The sequence below is a fragment of the Mirounga leonina genome, unplaced genomic scaffold (genome assembly GCF_011800145.1).
Source record: "Mirounga leonina isolate KUSES-001 unplaced genomic scaffold, KU_Mleo_1.0 Mir_93, whole genome shotgun sequence".
Lineage (NCBI taxonomy): Eukaryota > Metazoa > Chordata > Mammalia > Carnivora > Phocidae > Mirounga > Mirounga leonina.
The window spans coordinates 7,563,569-7,583,723 of record NW_023270854.1 but is presented as its reverse complement, the minus strand read 5'-3'; the positions used below and the strand labels follow the sequence as shown (position 1 = coordinate 7,583,723).

General features: G+C 35.6%; 1 protein-coding gene across 4 annotated transcripts in view; it reads right to left on the bottom strand.

The window, feature by feature from the left end:
• RTTN (rotatin) overlaps positions 1 to 20,155 on the bottom strand; it is a 152,266-nt gene that overhangs the window by 61,997 nt on the left and 70,114 nt on the right. For all 4 annotated transcript variants that reach the window (XM_034996118.1, XM_034996119.1, XM_034996121.1 and 1 more), the window contains 5 exons: positions 16,566 to 16,785; positions 9,241 to 9,369; positions 8,674 to 8,784; positions 6,776 to 6,934; positions 5,472 to 5,543 (listed from right to left, as the gene is read on the bottom strand). In XM_034996118.1, coding sequence (XP_034852009.1) covers positions 5,472 to 5,543; positions 6,776 to 6,934; positions 8,674 to 8,784; positions 9,241 to 9,369; positions 16,566 to 16,785 — 691 coding nt within the window. The remainder of the gene's footprint in view (positions 1 to 5,471; positions 5,544 to 6,775; positions 6,935 to 8,673; positions 8,785 to 9,240; positions 9,370 to 16,565; positions 16,786 to 20,155) is intronic.

Below are 20,155 nucleotides of genomic sequence, written 5' to 3'. Positions count from 1 at the left end.
CTACACTGGTGTAAATAAATAAAAAGTAAATAAATAAAGAGGGAAGAAATGAAAGCTCTTTCTTACAGTAAAATGTAATAAATGTAGAAAGAATGACAGAATTAAGAAAGTCACCACTTGGCATCCATTCTGTAATAATTGCTTCAGACAAGAATCACAAATGGAAGTTAAAACTAGCAGAAGAAAGTTGATGAGAAGTAGATATGGATACAGTTTCAGAGTGTCTCCCTGCAAAAGGAAAAACTAACTCCACACGAAGGAAACAAGTAGATTCTGCCTTAACCAAGTAAGCAAAGTCAGTATCCCCAGTAATGGGACAAAGAGATGATCCTGTCTCCTGATACAACGTACTAACAAGAACACATCACTTCTATGCTTTTCGGTCAAAAAATGTATAACCTGAATCTAATCATGAGAACAGATAAACCTAATTAAAGAATATTACAAAAACTAAATAGCCTGTACTCTTCAAAAATGCTAAGGTCATAAATGTTAAAGATTCAGGAACTATTTTAGATGAAAGAAATGAAATAGATATGACAACCATCTGTAACATGTATTTCTGATCCTAGATCTTGACTGGGGTGGTGTTTTTTCTTTCCTATGAGACAACAGTGGGACAACTGGAAAATTTTGAATAATTACCTAATTATAATAATTATTATAACGATTTTATAGGAGAATGTCCTCATTTTTAGGAAATTCACACTTAAGTGTTTAGGGGAAAAAGCATTATGCCTGCAACTCTGAACAGTTCAGAGAAAAGATACTACCAGACAGAGCTAAAGCAAACTTGGTATAATTTTAACATTTGGGAAGGTATATAAAAATTGTACTGTTTCTGCAACTTTCATATAAGATTAATTTTTTTCAAAATAAAGTTAAAATAAAATATATATAGACAAGTCAAAGTCCTCTAACAAATGTGGAAAGGAACTAAAGCATAAACAAGTGTACTTACACCACAAACTGACAAGTCGCTATATTTAAGTGCATGAAATTACCTTTCCATTTAAATGTGTGATAACATTTTCAAGTGGAAAGAACAACTTTAATATTATAAAAACTATGCATAAGCTAACATGATTCTACATAAAATATTATAGCAATGTTCCCTGGGTACATGTTTGTCTTCTCCCACAGGCCATAAGCCCCAGAGAATTAAATCTGATTACCTGTGAGGCCCCAAAATTTAGGTACTCAACAAATGTTTACAGAAATGAACTCAAACAAACTACATAGATTATCCCTATCTAGCTAATAAATTTGTTATAATCAACTCTAAAATCCCATTCTGGTTATTAAAGTTGCAGGGATATGGATTTGTGACAATGGTTCTCAGACTAAACCAGGCAACAGAACCTTCCACATACAAGAGTACTAAATCCAAGTCAGACTGTAGAGAACCGGTTTACAAGAGACTGGAGAGCTGGGAGCATGCGAGTTTAGAGCCGCATGGACAATGATTCTGTTTTCTCTGCCTGAGAAGGCTGTAGTCTTCAAGAAGGGAAGCCCAGTATTTACAGCATCACTCTTAAAAAACAGGGCCTTGGGGGCGCCTGCGTGGCCCAGTTGGTTGAGCGGCCAGCTCTTGATTTCAGCTCAGATCACGATCACAGGATCCTGGGATAGAGACCGGTGTCCAGCTCCATGCTCAGCGGGGAGTCTGCTTGAGGATTCTTTCTCTCTCTTCCTCTCCCTCTGCCCCAACCCCCACTCGTGTGCACGTGTGCTCTCTCTCTCTCAAATAAATAAATCTTTAGAAAAGCAAAAAACAGTACTTTGATGCACACCAGGACTGATACACCAAAAACTCAGTTCTCATTGCAGTAGGAGCCAGCGTTTCAGGCCCCTAAAGTGTTGGGTGCTGAGGGAAACTGCACTGAAGTCAGGCTCCTTCTCTTCCCCTGCTCCTGGGGACTGCCCACATCCACCACACTTCTGTATCATCCTACAAAACTTAAGACCTGATTTTTAACTTTATTTACTTAGCAATATCATTATGCACTAGCAAAGACTAATGAAGCACTATCATGTCTGGGATGGGGGCTGAGAGAAACATTTAAGAAATATATGAAAAATATGGTCACATACATTCTACACAGACAGATTAAGTTAATTGGTAAGAAGTATGGCAAGGCAGGGGCGCCTGGATGGCTCAGGTGATTAAGCGTCTGCCTATGGCTCAGGTCATGATTTCAGGGTCCTGGATCGAGCCCCACATCGGGCTCTCTACTCGGCTGGGAGTCTGCTTCTACCTCTCCCTCTCCCTCTGTGCTTTCCCTCTCTCTCACTCTCTCTCTCTCAAATAAATAAAATCTTAAAAAAAAAAGAGAGATACAAAGTAAGGCAATAAAGTTAGTACATGAAAAAGAACCTAAATTATTGATATATATATTAAATGCTGTGTCTGATTAAAGAAAGTTAAAATGGATTATATGGTTTACTGAGAGTATGTTTTAATAAATGCTTTTAAAATTAAAATGTTTTAAGTGATTTATGCCTCACCTTGTTCCAGAAAAGATTTAAGGACTATTACAAGGAAAGGTAAATTATAACATGATAGTGAAAGTATAGCAGGAATGAAAGAAAGAAAAAGAAAGGTATGAAAATATCAGAACCAGGAATAAAGCCAAAAAACAATATACCAGATAAGCCACATTTGATAGGAAGGCTCTAAACTTTCTAGCAGTCAGCAATAAAAGGAAAACCAACCAGTTACATAATTTATATATGCAAATTATCACCACTCAGAAGTACAACAATTCCAGAAGTGACATGAAATAGGAATTTATTCTGGGTGTGTAGGAAAAGAATTTGGAAAGGGGCAGTAATCACAAAAAGAATACTGCAGAATGCCCAGTGGAACAATAGTATAGAGCGTATCAACTTAGACTTCAGGCATCAAAACAAAGTGGAAAGCAGTAAAAGCAATTCTTTTTGTAAAACATAATTAATGAAATATCTACCTCAACCAAATTAACATATTTACAATGCTTCTAGATACTGGTGCTGCTTCCTGCTCTATCCTCAAAATACTGTGAAATATACATAAAGACAAGCGAATATAACATTTTTTTGAATAAGATTATTATTCATCATTCTACCAAAGACAGTTTTAAGTTTTAGAATACTGGATTTGTAGCACCTTCTTTCTAGATGTAATAGAATGGCAAAGGTCACAACCTCTTGGAGATTATAAAAGTCCACTGAAGTATTTGAAGACTATTTTGCTCCCTTCTTGGAACAGCTGTCTTCACTTTGGGATTTAAAGTACCACTAAACTTTTTTTAAAAATGGGGGACAGGGGCGCGTGGGTGGCTAAGTCGGTTAAGCGGCTGCCTTCGGCTCAGGTCATGATCCCAGGGTCCTGGGATTGAGCCCCACATCAGGCTCCCTGCTCAGTGGAGAGTCTGCTGCTCCCTCTCCCTCTGCCTGCCTCTCTGCCTACTTGTGCTCTCTATCTCTCTGTCAAATAAATAAATAAAATATTTAAAAAAAAAACGGGGGCTACCAACTCTTCATAGTGCTAAGGACACTTAAAAACCAAAAATAATGACCAAAAAAAACCAGATCAAAAAAAAAGAGAGGAAGAAAATCAGAGCTTATTAAAAACAAAAAAACAAGCTTATTTTTCTAATTTTGCTTAAGACTAGCAAAAGTTTCATCATCAAATACTATTTTGAATTAGAGCAGCTCTCAAAAATTGATTCTGGCCATAATAAGCAAGGCAAAAGACTCCAAAAGCTCATTTAAAGCACTATTTTCAGGCGTCTGGGTGGCTCAGTCGGTTAAGTGTCTGCCTTCGGCTCAGGTCATGATCCTGGGGTCCTGGAATCAAGCCCCACATCAGGTTCTCTGCTCAGCGGAGAGCCTGCTTCTCCCTCTCCCTCTGTCTGCTGCTCCCCCTGCTTGTGATCCCTCTCTCTCTCTGTCTCCCTGTCAAATAAATAAAATCTTTAAAAAAAAAAAAAAAAAAGGACTATTTTCAACTTTTTAGTAGAAAATTAATTCTATGGCAAAGAAGTGGAGAATAATAAAACCAAAAGCTGCAGTAAGCATGTCACTAGCAACAAAAAGGAACTGTATACTATTTAACTTGTAAGAGAAAAACATGAACATCTATGCATGCTTCTATATTATAACAAAATGTCATAAGAGCTTTAATAGAGCCCAGAAGTAGTATTACTCTTGCTTTTATATATTTATTTCAACAATAAAAAATTCATCGGCATTACATTACCAAGCATATAAAACACAAGTGTCACTAGTTTAACAATGGGACTAGAGATGATTTGAGTATTTGAGCCCAAAACAACACATTTTAAAATCTAGTTATTGTATAACAAGCATCAAAACTACTACACCATTAACATAAATATTAATCCTGTGTATTCCTTCCAGTTTTGTCTCCTATGGTTTTATTACAATGCAGACTATGAATAAGCAACCATTATCAGAAGAAAATGTGATACAAATTAGAGGAACAAGTAGAAAAGTGGCCTAGGATTTTCCATAACTAGCAGAGTTAAGCTGGATGTGTCAGGTGTGGAAAACTGAGCCTTCCAAGAGTTAAATGAGATGTGGGCCTTGACCTGGACCCATGCTTCAGGTCACTGCCTGAAAAGCTGCCCTCACTGCGGGTGCAAGTGGATCTAGCAATTCCTCCAAAGATATATTCTAATGGAAAATTTAAAAGAGACCTTGGATTTGTCTAGGATCCTGGAGAGTGAGATGCAACAGTATGATTAGTAAACACACACAGAGAAAGAGCGTATCTTATCTCCCCAATGACAGCACTTTTCTATTCTCCAAATCATCTAAAAAGCAGCAGGCTATAAAAAAGTTAGGTACTACCAGACTTGATTTTCAGAACAAAAAATTAATACAGTAAAAACCAAAGAAAGATAACTTATGACCTTAACTGCGCTAATCCAGAAAAGGAAAAAATACATTAACATTAATGCATTCTTAACCATAAACAAATTTATGTATTATTATTAAATTAGAGAGGCAGTATAATGAGTGGGTAAGAGAGACTAGCTAGACTCAAAGCAAAGGTGTGAATCAGGGCAAACTATTTAAACCTTCTGTGCTAAATTTCTTTAATCTACAAAATGAAAATAATTAGTGGTTCAGAATTCAAACAATTACACAAGTTAATTATTAAGTTAAATATTGTTAGGCTCCTAGAAGAGTGCATAATAAACACTGTATTAGCTATTATTATTTCTGTACATGGTAAACACCATATTAGCTATTATTTCTGCTCAAAATTATCTTTAACATTACAGAGAAAAATTTGTAAATCTGATCAAGTATAAGAAAATTTCCACATTCTCTTTTAAGAGATATTGTTGCCATAGTTTCAACAATAATGACAGATATATATTTATATATATATACATGCTGAAACTTTATCAGTTAATCTCAAATATCTACTAGCTTGATAACTGTTTAAAGTCACCCACCTGCCAGGTATAATCCTTTATAATTACTGAAGGCATTGGAATTACAAGGAGATTCTGAAGAATAAATGCAGCCTTAAAAAAAAAAAAAAAAAGAAAATGTCAATACTGCCACCTTGTTGTCATCTCTGAAATAACCAATATATTGAAATTTAATAATAAAAAACGTATCACTGGGCAACTGCACAAGCTGAGACATCAATATGAGAGCTCATTGCTTGTTATATGATGACCTAACAGTGGGTGAAATTATTTCATCAGGAAATAGACTTTTCCCCATTTCAGAATTTTATTTTTCCAAAAAAATGATCTATAAAATATAAAATATAAACTGTTCTGGTAGCAGTTAAGAAATACACTTTCATGTTTCTATTATTATACACACACACACACACACACACACACACACACACACACCCTTCTCTTTCTCTCCCTCATACAAGCTCCTCTCAATAAAAAAGTCCTAACTAAAAATACAAACCACAAACGTCCAACTTTATCTTCCACGTCCTGAAGATGGTCAAATTAAATAATCTTAGTAGTATGAACACTGGTCATCTATATAGTGAAGATGACTATATGAGGGTGAATAACAGGGGTAATGGAGGGGATCCAAGAGAGTGAAATTTTCAACCATCTTAAGTCAGTAGATATCTTTAAAAATTGGTAAATCAAGAGGAAGCTACAAGTTTAAGCATTACTATTAAAAAACAAATAACAAGAAAATAACAGCATTTGGATTTTGGAACCGAATACTGGCAAATGGTGGGCCCTGGAGCTGCTGCTTCCTCCATAAGCCTCTAATCACTATTTCATTACTGTTTTTAAAAATATTTGCATCAATCATCATTTCAGGAAAAGCAGCAACGAAAGAAAACCACAAATTATTTAGAAAGATTTAAAGTAGGGTTTATTTTTCCTCTTAGGTCACAGGGTAACTACTACAGAGTATTCTGACAGCCACTCGTCCCAAGTAAAGCTTTATGGATATTACTCATATACACTGAGGTAACAGAAAAGGAATTTTTTTCTGTGAACTACCTTTCAATGTGTAATTATATAGAAGAGTTTGTATAAAATATAGCAAATTCAGCTTTGATTTTGTCAAAATAAAGGACTCCAGTATTTACTGTGAATTAGTATCTTTTTTATTCTCTGATATCATTTTATTTGGGTGTTTTTGCAGGCAGAAAAGATCATGGTGGGTGATCAGTCCACAGTGCTGAAAAGAGAGTATGATTTTTAAAGACCATCACAACGAATTTCTACGGTTGAAAGGGGAGGAAGTGCTAAAGGGACAGCCGTACCTCCCGGCGCACCATACTACATTCCGACTGGTCCAGAAGAATGTTCACCACCGTTCCCCAGAGCCCACCAGAAATGTTTTGACAACTGTTTGACAATGCCATACAACCAGTTTCAAGGGTGGTCAGTGCTGATCCTAATCCCAGCGAAGTAAACCTCACCTGTTCAGATTAAAGAAAAGTTGTCAAATCAAAGAATCCAATTCCGTAACATGGATTCTTAATTTTTCTGGTACATAAGAGATCATACTTTTATGACACTGATGATCCTAAATTATAAAAGGCACTTACAGAAAATAGTGCCCTATAAATTTATATATGAATAAAAATCCTATTCCACAATTCAAACAAGCAAATGTCACAGAAAATTAAATCCAGGTATAAATAAGAATAAAAATTATAACTCACAAACCTCTTTCTAGAGAAAGCATCGGGTGCTTACATATCTTTTATGAACATGATTCCTGTTTATTCCTCATTTTTAAAGAGCTTATCTATTATTTTGTTCTACCATTCTTAAGTTATTAGTGTTTCCTCCAACTGACTTAACTTTTTTGAAACTTCTTTTCAAAAAGAAATAACTATCTTTTTATAAAGCATTTAGTATTTTCTCCAAAATTACTGTAAAAGAAGAATGTTTCAAGTAAGATTGATGAGGTATAATACGTTTACCATAGTCCCACTGCTGCTCAAGCTATGCATTTTGGTTCACTTCTGAATTCTGATTCTAAAAGTTTCACTGATAGCTACAGGTTTACAAAAAATAATGTAGTCATAACATAGTCAAGCAACAAGTCCAAGTTCAATGTGTACAAAGAAGGGAACCTCTAGGTTCAGATCAAATAGCGTTTCTAAAAATCAAGGTTTTTAGTGGAATAGAATATAATCATTGCTTGCTTGAATTTAACGGATGGTGCCCACAGTTAACAGTACTGTATTATATACTTAAAAATTTGCTAAGAGGATGAATCTTATGTTCAGTATTCTAATCACAAAAATAAACAATATAGAGGACAGGAGGAAACTTTTGTAGGTGAAAGATATGTTTACAACACTGATTGTGGTAATGATTTCAGCGGTGTACACTTATCTCCAAATTCCTGAACCTGTATACATTAAATATGTACAGCTTTTTGTATGTCAATCATACCTCAATAAAGTGGTTTTTAAGAAAAGAGGTAAGTGGACAAATGGCTAAAACTGGAAATTTTATTAATATAAAATTTTGCACTGCAATGGTATTATTGTATTAAATGACACACTAATGTCATTTCGCAGCTATCCTTCTAAACTCATTGAAAATGGCTAGGTTTCTCCATTAATTTTTCACTCTTCTTTCTAAAAGTGAAAGATTCTATGATCCTTTCTTTTTTTCTATTTTTTAGTCTGTACTTTAATGAGTTTGACTGAAAAGGGTCTGCTATGAACTGAACTGTATCCCCTCTAAATTGGTATGTTGAAGCCCTAACCCCCAATGTACCTGAATTTGACGACAGAGCTTTTAGAAGGTAATTAAGGTTAAATGAGGTCTTAAGGGTAGGGTCCTAATCTGATGGGATTGGTGGCCTTATAAGAGGAGGAAGAAAGGAAAGGTCACTGAGTGCAGAGTGAGAAGGCAGCTGTCTGAAAGCCAGAAAGGAGAGCCCTCACCATGTCAACCATGCTGACACCTTAATCTCAGATTTCCAGCTTCCAGAACTATGAGAAAATAAATTTCTGTGTTTCAAGTCACCTATGTTATGTGTTATGGCAGCCCAAACTAAGACAGGGAGTAAACAGCTTAAGGTATAAGTACTAAAATAATCTCAGTGTGGAAAATATGAATTCACATATATGCATACAGATTTTGTTTCATTTGTTTTTAATCCCACATAATGGACTCGACTTTCCCTCACACTGACCTCTGGGTCTCGATCAACCCATAATGGAATCAACCAAGCCAGTCCTTGTTGAGTACGAGCATGCTCTTCACTGTGAGTACCCAAAGGCAAGAACCAAAGTGACATCCACTCCTAGAATGAAAAAAAGGGAAGAGACACATTAGGTAAGCTTCTAAGAATAAAACAGAGGAAGTTTAAATAACTGAATTTTTAAAAATCAAAACAAAGTTAAAATGTACTTAAGACTTGGCTTTCATTCGGTATTTAACCAAAACAAGGCAAAAAAAAAAAAAAAAAAATCTCAGCTTCTTCTTAGAAAGTTAAACAAAATAATTTTTCTTTAGAACTATTCCCTGCATGATTTAGACAAAATGTAGTTCTCTACAGCACGCACATTTCAATCAAATTTCAAATAAAACTCAGATTTGTGTAATATACAACTTCTAAGAAACATCTCAGTCAAAAAATCATTTTTGTCTAAGAAGAAAAGTCAAAAGAAACATTTTTAAATAGGCCTGAGATGTGTGAGACACAGCACATTCCTTGTCTAGCATGCGTTCAGAAGACAGCAGCTTTTAATGCTCTCACCGAGCTCTGGGCCTGGATCATCATCTCGTGGGATAAGTGAAGCAAGCAAAGAACTGTGCTCTTTGTGACGCCTTTTCCCATAAAGGACATAGCATTTCCTCCACGCTCCACATAAAAAGAAGTAATGACCTGAGAAAACAAGGATAAACAATATCATGGTGGCTTTACTCTGAGTGGTATATAAAAATAAACATTTAACTTTCTACTAACTTGTCTGATTTGAATCCTAACCACATAAAGTATATGTAACATTCTTATAGTATACACATTTCAAAATGGTTAAGATGGTATATTTTAGGTTGCTACCACAATTAAATATTGTTAGTTTAAAATTTTCTCTCTTTGGAACTTGTACAAAGGTATGTAGTATCCTCCTAGGAGACTTTTGTGATGTAGAATATGCTCATACATTTTTTAAATGTTATAGTATCCTTTAAGTAAAAGAGCTATAAATATCTTATTGAAAACTATACTTAGAAATTGCTACTTATCTAAAACTCTATTGGGGTGCCTGGGTGGCTCAATCGGTTAAATGACCAACTCTTGATTTCTGCTCAGGTTACTGTCTTAGGGTAGTGAGATTGAGCCCAGCATCAGGCTCTGCACTGTGCGTGGAGGCTGCTTAAGATTCTCTCTTTCCCTCTGCCCCTCCTCCCCAAATCATGGGCTCTCTAAAAAAAATAATTTTTAAAAAATTTTAAAAACTTATCTGACCAATACAATAAAAAGTATTTCAGTTCATTCACCCAAGGCCTCTGAATGCTTTTATTCATCACAGCATCCTTTGAAGTAAGTCATTTTGTCTTAAAATAGAGACTACTTTCTAGTTTTGATTTTTTTCAGTTCATACAGCAGATGATTTTATTTTTTTTTATTTTTATTTTTTTTAAAGATTTTATTTATTTATTTGACAGAGAGAGACATAGTGAGAGCAGGAACACAAGCAGGGGGAGTGGGAGAGGGAGAAGCAGGCTTCCCGCGGAGCAGGGAGCCCGATGTGGGACTCGATCCCAGGACCCTGGAATCATGACCTGAGCTGAAGGCAGACGCTTAACGACTGAGCCACCCAGGCGCCCCAGCAGATGATTTTAAAAAGACCATAAATCATAAATGTTTGGTACAGCTTATTTAACAAAAAGAAATTTATTTGAAGATGATTTGGGATCTGTGAGCTACGTCAGAATTTTCATAAACCAAATAAGTGTATATTATGTCTGAAAAATAAAACGAGACTGTCCAGGAGTTAAAAACTCTAAGTGGTGGGCTCTGCTCTACTACTCCCTCCTCAGGTGTATATTTGAAATTTTTCATAATTAAAAGTTTAAAACTTTAAGGGACTATCTTAGAAATAAGATACCAGAATGACCAAGTCCTTATTATTCTACTCTAAGTCACTGGAGATAACTACATTGTAGTTTCATGCCTAGCTGATAAAGGACAAGCCAAGAATTTCAATGCTATCTCCTTTCAATCAGACCTTTTTGTCAGATCCATGGAATTATATTCTGTATGTCTGATTTTAAGGATTTAATTATCACAGTTTATTCACCTGTCATAATGTATCATGCTTAGTTTAAAAGCCTCATTTCTCAACCACAAAAAGCAAATATTCCCATTCAAATTTCACTGGGCAAAAACAAAATACCTCTATTAGAAACACGGCTCCCTTCTGAAAAGGAATCAGCTTTAATGAGAAACTATACAGCAAGTCCTCTGGACCAACAATGACTTTGTTTCAATGTGTATTCACATAAGCCTTACTTCATTCTTTAAAAAAATACACTTAACCAGTAGTAAAATAAATAAATCTAAATGTTTACTAATTATGTAATTATGCAAAAGGTCCCAAGTAAGATTTAATGGGACTCTGCCACAGTGTCTAACAAAAGTGACAGATATCTTCATATTATTTTCCTGTCACTTAATGTGAAGACAAAAAGATTTTCTTCCCAAGACACTGTATAAAGCGTGAAATGTGTTTATACCAAATCATGATTTGTTAATCAGTGGAACATTATAAAACAGGGATTGTACGTCTTAATCTATTCCTTAGCTAATACATTGTGTTGATTTTTATCACCTCAAAGACAAGTGAACTTAGAATGACATTACTGCCTTTTTGCCTCAACTTCTCACAGAACTAAGAAGCCCTTTTGTTCTCCAACACCGAGAAAGCTCATTTTAATTTCTGGTATTTGAAACATGAGGTGTGATCTGAAATCTCTCCTCTTACACAATTTTAAAAATACAAGCACTCCGGATAGTTTCCAAATATAAACAATGTTAGCACTAGCTTCTTTAGTCACTGTTGCAGCAGACCTACACATATCCCTTATCTGAAACAGATAAAAGTCACTTCACAGAGGAGATGGGTTCTAAAAGGTTTATAAATGGAGTATATACAAATCACACTAGACATAATGCTGTAAATTAGGTACTTTATACTGAATTATATTTTAAATGCATTAGAGGATCTGACTTTTTAAAAAATATTATGGTAAGACCTCTAAGCTAACATAACTTTTCTAAAAATGCATACATTTCTGGACATGTTGAAGTTTGGGAGTAATTAATATACTGTCAGTGTGTACTTTTTCAGTATTTATAATTATCCAAGAAAAAAATTTATTTGATTAAAATCGCTACACTAAAATTCATATTAAATTTTATAGTACACCTAATAGTATTTAGGATTTTGAAAACTTTTTAACAAAATAAGATGTACTTTTGGGAAAAATTCTAGGTAACATCATCTGAAACATGGTTTACAGCTGAATATACATCACCTAAAGCATGATTTAATAATAAAAGCACAAAAATTAAACACACATCATCACTTACATTCATTTATATCACATTTTCAATATTAATTCAAACTGTACTCTAAAAATCACACATAAGATACATATAAATTAAATTACTATTTCTCCAATATGTACAAATCACTATGTTAGGATAAAGGGGAACTGTGGGAAGGTGGAAATGATCCAGTGATGAGTCTCACAAGCTTACAGTCTAACGGATAAACACATAAAACAAAATAGAAATACAATGTCTTAAGCACCATAATAGTGGCCCATACAAACTGCTGCAGGTACACAACCAAAGAGACCAGTCAGTCACTCTTTACTGAGTGTGCATGTATAGAAGATAAGACTTCCTTAAGGAAGGTAAATGAGTAAGTGAGATCTTAAACTTTGTGTACAGGCTGCCACCCGAAAAAGAGAAGAAATTATATGAATAGACTTTTAAAATAAACTTTTTTATTTAGTGAAAAGAGCCAAATAAAACGGAAACTTCAGACACATGGGAATAAATTAAAAGAGATATAAGATTTAAAATGCAAGATTACAAAGAGCCATATGCACTTGAAAGAGCTTTGGGCTGAAAGGCTTCTGTTTTTAAAGGATAATCTGGTGGTAGGTAGATGGCTGGACAACAAGTAGGAGTGTGTGGCGGGAAAAGGAACAGGAAGTGATGGATACAAATTGGTCAGAATATCCCATGTCTAGAATGCCCATCACTATCGATCAGATCATTCATCTTTCAAAATCTATCTCTACACTGCCTCCTCTAAGAGACTTTCCTGATATCCTAAAAGTTAAAGATCCCAACCTCTGACTATCATTCAAACTCGGGATATCACTGAAACTTTCAAGACAAGCAATGCTGACAGATTTGGTCAATAAGGAAACAATGAGCCATTTTTTAGATTCAGACAGTTTATTAGTTACATAAACAGCAAAAGCATTAGTAGCCAAAGGTGCCAGCTCCCAGTCCTTACAGGGTGACACTGAAATAGAGGGGCCAGATGATAGCAACGCGGATAGTAGGGTACTCTGTTATGGAGGAGCTCATGCCCCGCTGCAGCTAAGCTGCTCATGGCCTGCAGCTGTAGCCCAAGGGAACTGAGGCAGAAAGCCCACTCATCAAAACCCAGGAGGCAATAAGAAATAGGTTCATGACAGACATCCCTATAGAGAGCAAAGCAAGTAAGAAACAGTCTTGTAGCAGGTCCTCACAAGCCTCCCATGTTCTCATGATCCAGAAAGATCACAGGAACTTTTTCAAGACTTAGATCAGCTATGATTAAGCCTTCCCTCTGTGGACTACATGCATAAATGCAAGGCTGGGAGGGAACCCTGGTGAAGCTCTTCTCTTACAGAACTAGGTATAGCTACATCATTGCTATATTTATTACATCATACTGAAACTATACTGACCTAAATGATAAAAATGGGACATATCATAATGTGTTAAATAAAGTTAAGGCCATGCTTATTAGAAGGTAATGACAGGTAAAAATACTTGAAAAAAAGTTTTTTAAAAAATCAATGAAATAAGACTCTATCTTAAAATACTGGAAAAAAAGGGGGGTACCTGGGTGGCACAGTTGGTTAAGCGACCAACTCTTGGTTTCCCTCAGGTCATGATCTCAGGGTTGTGTGACTGAGCATTGCATCAGGCTCCGCCCTCAGCACAGAGTTTGCTTGGGACTCTCCCTCTCTCTCTCTCTATCTGCCCCTCCCCCTCTCTAAAATAAATAATTTTTTTAATTAAAAATTTTTTCAGAAAAAGAGCCATATATTAAACCCAAAGGAGAAAGAAATAAGGATAAGCAAAAATTAATAAAATGGTGAAAAACATTAAAGGGAGTATCAACAAAACCAAAATTCATTCTTTGAAAAGAATGATAACAATAAAACATACAAACCTACCAGTAAGACTAATCAAGAAAACTAGAGGGAAGGAGTAATACCTGGAATGAAACGAGACCTCACTGTCAACCTGACATACATGTAAAGAATGAGCTGCATTGATGGATAATTTTAGAGCTATGAATTCAAAAATTAGATGAAATTCTAGAAAAACATACCTTACTGACACAAAAAATTAAAAATCTCAGAATTCTAGATTTAAATTCATTTCATTTCGTTCAATTAATTTACAATCTTCCCCAAAAGAAAACTCCAGGTCTGATTGCTTCATCATCAAATTCTACTAAACATTTAAGAAAGAAATACCACCAATTCAAATCAACTATTCCAAAGGGGGGGAAAAGGTAAATAAAAGAAAAACTTATGCATAAAAAGTAGGCTAATTTTGATATTAAAATCTGAGGGCACCTGGGTGGCTCAGTAGGTTAAGCATCTGCCTTGGGTTCAAATCCCAAGATCCTGGGATCAAGCCCCACTTTGGACTCCCTACTCAACGGAGAGTCTGCTTCTCCCTCTCCCTCTGCCCCTGCCACTCCTCTTGCTTGTGTTCTCTCTCTGGTGCGTACGTGCTCTCTCTCTCATTCCTTCATAAATAATAAATAAATAAAGTTTTATGAGAAAGAAGACATGCAGTAATTCTAAAACCATTCTCTGCATAAGAAAACTGGAAGAACTGAATTGTGCAAGACTGCTGAATCACAGATCTGTACCTCTGAAACAAATAATACATTGTATGTTTAAAAAAAAAAAGAAGAAGATAGCAGGAGGGGAAGAATGAAGGGGGGGAAATCGGAGGGGGAGATGAACCATAAGAGACGATGGACTCTGAAATACAAACTGAGGGTTCTGGGAGGGGGGATGGGTTAGCCTGGTGATGGGTATTAAAAAGGGCACCTTCTGCATGGAGCACTGGGAGTTATACCCAAACAATAAATCATGGAACACTACATCAAAAACTAATGATGTAATGTATGGTGATTAACATAACATAATAATAATAATAATAAAAAGAAAACTGGAAGAATTCTAAAAACATTAACAAATCAAATCTTTTAATATATAAAAGGAAGGGGGCCGTGGAGCAAGATGGCAGAGGAGTAGGAGACCTGGATTTCGTCTGGTCCCAGGAATTCAGCTGGATAGGGATCAAACCATTCTGAACACCTATGAACTCAACAGGAGATCGAAGAAAAGAATAGCAACAACTCTCTGAACAGAAAAGCGACCATTTTCTGGAAGGCAGGACGTGCGGAGAAGTGAATCTGAGGCAATATTCGGGAGGATGGGTTAGCCTGGGGACGGGTATTAAAGAGGGCACATTCTGCATGGAGCACTGGGTGTTATGCACAAACAACGAATCATGGAACACTACATCATAAATTAAATAAATAAATAAATAAATAAATAAATAAATGGAAGAATACGTCGTAACCTAAGTTGAAATTCTCCCAGAAATGGACGCTTGCTTAACATTTTTAAATGGATCCATCTAATCCACCACCTTAATAGGTTGTAGGAAAAAAATCATGTTTATCTTAAAAGATACAGAAAAAGCACTATACATCTATGAGTTAAAATAAAAAAAAAAACACTTAGCAAAGTAGAACTAGAAGGAAACTTCCTTAATCTTATTTTTCTTTAATTGAAAAAACTACCATAAACAGCATGATGAAAAGGTGAAAAATTAAAGGCCTTTCCTTTGAGTTTGGAAACAAGGATGGCTGGGTACATGGTTAATATAAAAAAACTGAGTAAATTCCATATATTCAACAATACTTAGAAAATAAAATATCAAAAATTCATTTCCATGTAGAGACAAGAATATTTACTGAAGCAGGATCCAAAATTGCTCTAAATTAGAATAAGAAAACCCAAATGTCCTTCAACATTGTAGTGTACTGAGTACTAGACAAAAATAAACTAACTCTACCTCTAGGCAGCAGAATGAATAACTCTTCTAAGCATAATGATTAAAGAAAGCAGCCATATGACTCTGTTTTACAAAATTTTAAAAATCAGGAATTGTTGTAAATATGAACACATAATTAAGTGGTAAGACTACCAAGAAATGTAAACAAGTGATTACCGTAAAACTCAAAGTAACAACTACCTTCCAGGAGAGGAGTAGAGATTGAAAAGGGGTATCACAAACGTTCCCAAGGTGCTGGCTATGTTCTATTTTTAGATCAGGGATGGTTCACTATGTTATGCCTGAACTATGTATTTATGTTTTATGTATTTTCCACATATGTGTTGTATTTCACAAATAAAAAGGATAAATAAGTTAATAAATAAATAAATAAATTACCCTAATGAGGGGACTTAAATGTAAGCCTTAGTTTTTCTTGAAAATTAGTGTGTTCTGAAAGTGATCTTACATATTTGTTAATAAAAATCATTAAAACATTTAACCATTATGATGAATCATATGAATACTGAATAATAATCTGCATTAAATATAGTGATACATATAATGCACTTAACATTGTGCCTGTCACAAAGGGAGTGATCAATCAATCAATCAATAAATACTATAATAAATAGTAAATAGCTATTCTTTGGGAGTTGTTATTATTGTTGTTATAGTCACTGGTTATTTTTACTCACTTCAAGGAGACCTGACAAGTACTTAACACAAATTTCAAGTGGCTTTGTGAGAGGAGAATGTGAGCTCCATCCTGGAGATGCTGTGAGATGAGCCATTCCTCGTAAGGTCCTCTCGAGGGATGGCAGGCCATAGAAGTGAGGAGCATCCGTGACTCTCAGGCACTGGAGCAGTTTCAGAGCCAGCTGCGTTTGGAAAACATAAAGAAGTTCCAAGCACTTCCTGTGTATGTAAAGGAAGGAAAAAAAAATCAACAAGAGATCAAGTGTGATGGGCTTAATGGGTTAACTTACTGATGGCAGAGGGTTACTAACAACTTAATACGTCAGAAAAGTATGAACCAGGAGAAATGGCAGTCTCAAACAAGATTTTTCAAGGAAAACACAGTTCATATACCATCTAGGATATACGATGTAAAGGACCAATAACAATTACACTGAAAAATACATAAACGGATATTAGTATTAGCACCCAAAAATAAAACTTAAAAGTTGGAATGGAAAATTAAATGCGTACTTTAGATGACTTTAACTTACATATATTAAATCTATACTTTTAATCATTAGAAACTTGAGTTTTTAATTAGCTGAAATTGTTTTCCCCAGAAAGCTAAAATAAAAACTTTTAATGAGTTTGAGACATAATTTAAATGCAACTGTCAGAAACAGAACAATCAAGAGAACATTTTTTTATTAGAAAACAAAATCCCTGGGGCGCCTGGGTGGCTCAGTCATTAAGCGTCTGCCTTTGGCTCAGGTCATGATCCCAGGGTGCTGGGATCGAGCCCTGCACTGGGCTCCCTGCTCTGTGGGAAGCCTGCTTCTCTCTCTCCCACTCCCCCTGCTTGTGTTCCCTCTCTTGCTGTCTCTCTCTTTCTCTCTGTCAAATAAATAAATAAAATCTTTAAAAAAAGAGAGAGAAAAAAAAAGAAAGAAAACAAAATCCCTGAAACTAATAAGTAGGCATGGATACAAAGATGAAATTGCTGGAAGAAGTAACATCATTGTATAACAAAGCATCAAATAAAATCTGAAATTTTCTCAGTTTTACAGATTTTTAGACTCCAAAATTGACAACTACTGCCTATATTTTTACCCATTCCATCACAGTATTATAGGTGTATAGTTGTATGATTTAAAGATCATAATTTTTATATACCTGTCATCTAGGTGTTTTAAAGTTTTAGAAACACACAGAATTTACACCAAAGCCTAAAGGTTATTTGTATAAATTCATATTCCTCACGAGTCAACAACAAAGTACAGCTGAACCTTGAACAACGTGGAGGTAAGGGGCATTGACCCCCACGTGCAGTCAAAAATTCTCATATACTTTTTGACTCTCCAAAAATCCAACAAATAGCCTACTGTTGACCAGAAGCCTTACTGATAACATAAAGTCAATTAACATGTATTTTGTATGTTATATGTTATTATATACTGTTTTCTTACAATAAAGCAAACTAGAGAAAAGAAAGTTGTTCTTTTTTTTTTTTAAGTAAGCTCTACACCCAACATGGGACCGAAATCATAACTCTAAGATCAAAAGGCACATGCTCTATTGACTGAGCCAGCCAGGCACCCCAAGAAAGGAAAATATTATTAAGAAAACCATAAAAGAAAGTACATATACAGTACTATATTGTATTTATCCCCAAAAGATCCATGTATAAGTGGACCCACATAGTTCAAACCTGTGTTGTGCAAGAATCACTTGTAATCTAGTTAATAGTATTAAAAATGTTCTCCTGGTTTTTTTTTAAGATTTTATTTATTTATTTGAGAGAGTGAGCAAGCAAGTTCGGGGGAGGGTCAGAGGGAGAGGGAGAAGCAGGCTTCCCGCCGAGCAGGGAGCCCAATGCGGGGCTCGATCCCAGGACCCTGGGATCATGACCTGAGCCGAAGGCAGACGCTTAACGACTGAGCCACCCAGGCACCCATGATAAAATATATTTTTTTAAGATTTTATTTATTTATTTGAGAGAGAGAGAGACACAGTGAGAGAGGGAACACAGCAGGGGGAGTGGGAGAGGGAGAAGCAGGCTCCCTGCCGAGCAGGGAGCACGATGCGGGGCTCGATCCCAGGACCCTGGGATCATGACCTGAGCCGAAGGCAGACGCTTAACAACTGAGCCACCCAGGCGTCCCTGTGCTTCTGTTTTTTAAAATTAACATAAAAGTCATTCTCATTTTCTGCTCCTTTTACCTTAACCACTCCAAAAGAAAAGCTATACCATCAAAGGCAATGGTGCCTCTGCAAATATCTAACCAACCCCAGTTCAACCTGGCACAGTTGCCACCAACCAGTTCCCTCTCCTGGTCCCTGTGAACCTTCCCCAAGCTCCACACCCAAATGGTCTCATCCTCCCTATGCAAGTTCCGCTCCACATCCAGAGAACATTCACCCAAAGAACAGTCCATTGCACTGTTTCTCAAAGTCTAGCCCAAGGGACTACCTATGGCACTTATTTAATATGTAGATTCCTGAGCTACTGATCTTAATATTTTAATAAGCCCCCTCCCCAAGAGATTCTATACACATTCCAGAGTCTACTATCAATGGATTCACTTTGTTCTTGTCTTCAGTACTTTGATGAGGCACAAATGCATGAGGTAAAATTCACAAATCTTATATATACACTACAGGATGGTTTACATATGTATATAATCATGTAACCACCAAGCATAACAACATATAAAACATTCTCAGCACCTCAGAAGGTCCCTAGGTGACCCTTTTTAGTGAAATTTTTATTGACTTGTATTCTAAATTTACTAATCCTCTTTTATACTGTGTCTGGTCTGCTGCTAAGCCCATGCAATGAATTATTTACTTTAGAAACTGTATTTCTCAGTCGCAGAATTACTATTTAGTTCTTTTTTGCAGTTTCCATTTCTCTGCTATTGATATTCTACATATTTTTACTTATCTTGTCCATCTTTTCATCTAATTTATATTGAAAATATTGTTTATAATAATAGCTTTAAAGTTCCTCTAACAGTTGACATTTGAGAGTCTCTTTCTAATGACTTTTTTCTCTTAATTACAGGAGACGTTTTCCTACTTTATAATTCTCTCCATTTGTGATTGTATGTCAAATATTTGTATATAAGAGCTACTGAAAGCAAAGTACGTAATAATTTCCCATAGAAATGGTTTGGCCATTTGGTCACAAGATTTGGTTAAGAGGCCGATCTTTGAGATCTAGTCAGGTGTTGAGCTGAATTAGGGTTGTTTTGACACTTTAGTTGTGTCAAATGTCATGTGTGTGGGATCAGTTCTTTCCTTCCAGCAGAGATTTGGGATCTGAGCACAGAAGACCTGCAGATAAAAAAACTTTTGTACATCAAAGGACACTATCCAAAGAGTTAAAACACAACCCACAGAATGGAAGAAAATTTTGCAAATCATATTTGATAAAAGATTGATGTCCAGATTATGTAAAGATGACTCAACAACAACAACCCAATGCAAAAATAGGTGAAGGACTTGAATAGACATTTCTCCAGAGAAGATAACAAATAATCATTAAGCACATGAAAAGATGCTCAACATCATTTCTCATTAGGGAAATGGAATCAAACCAAAATGA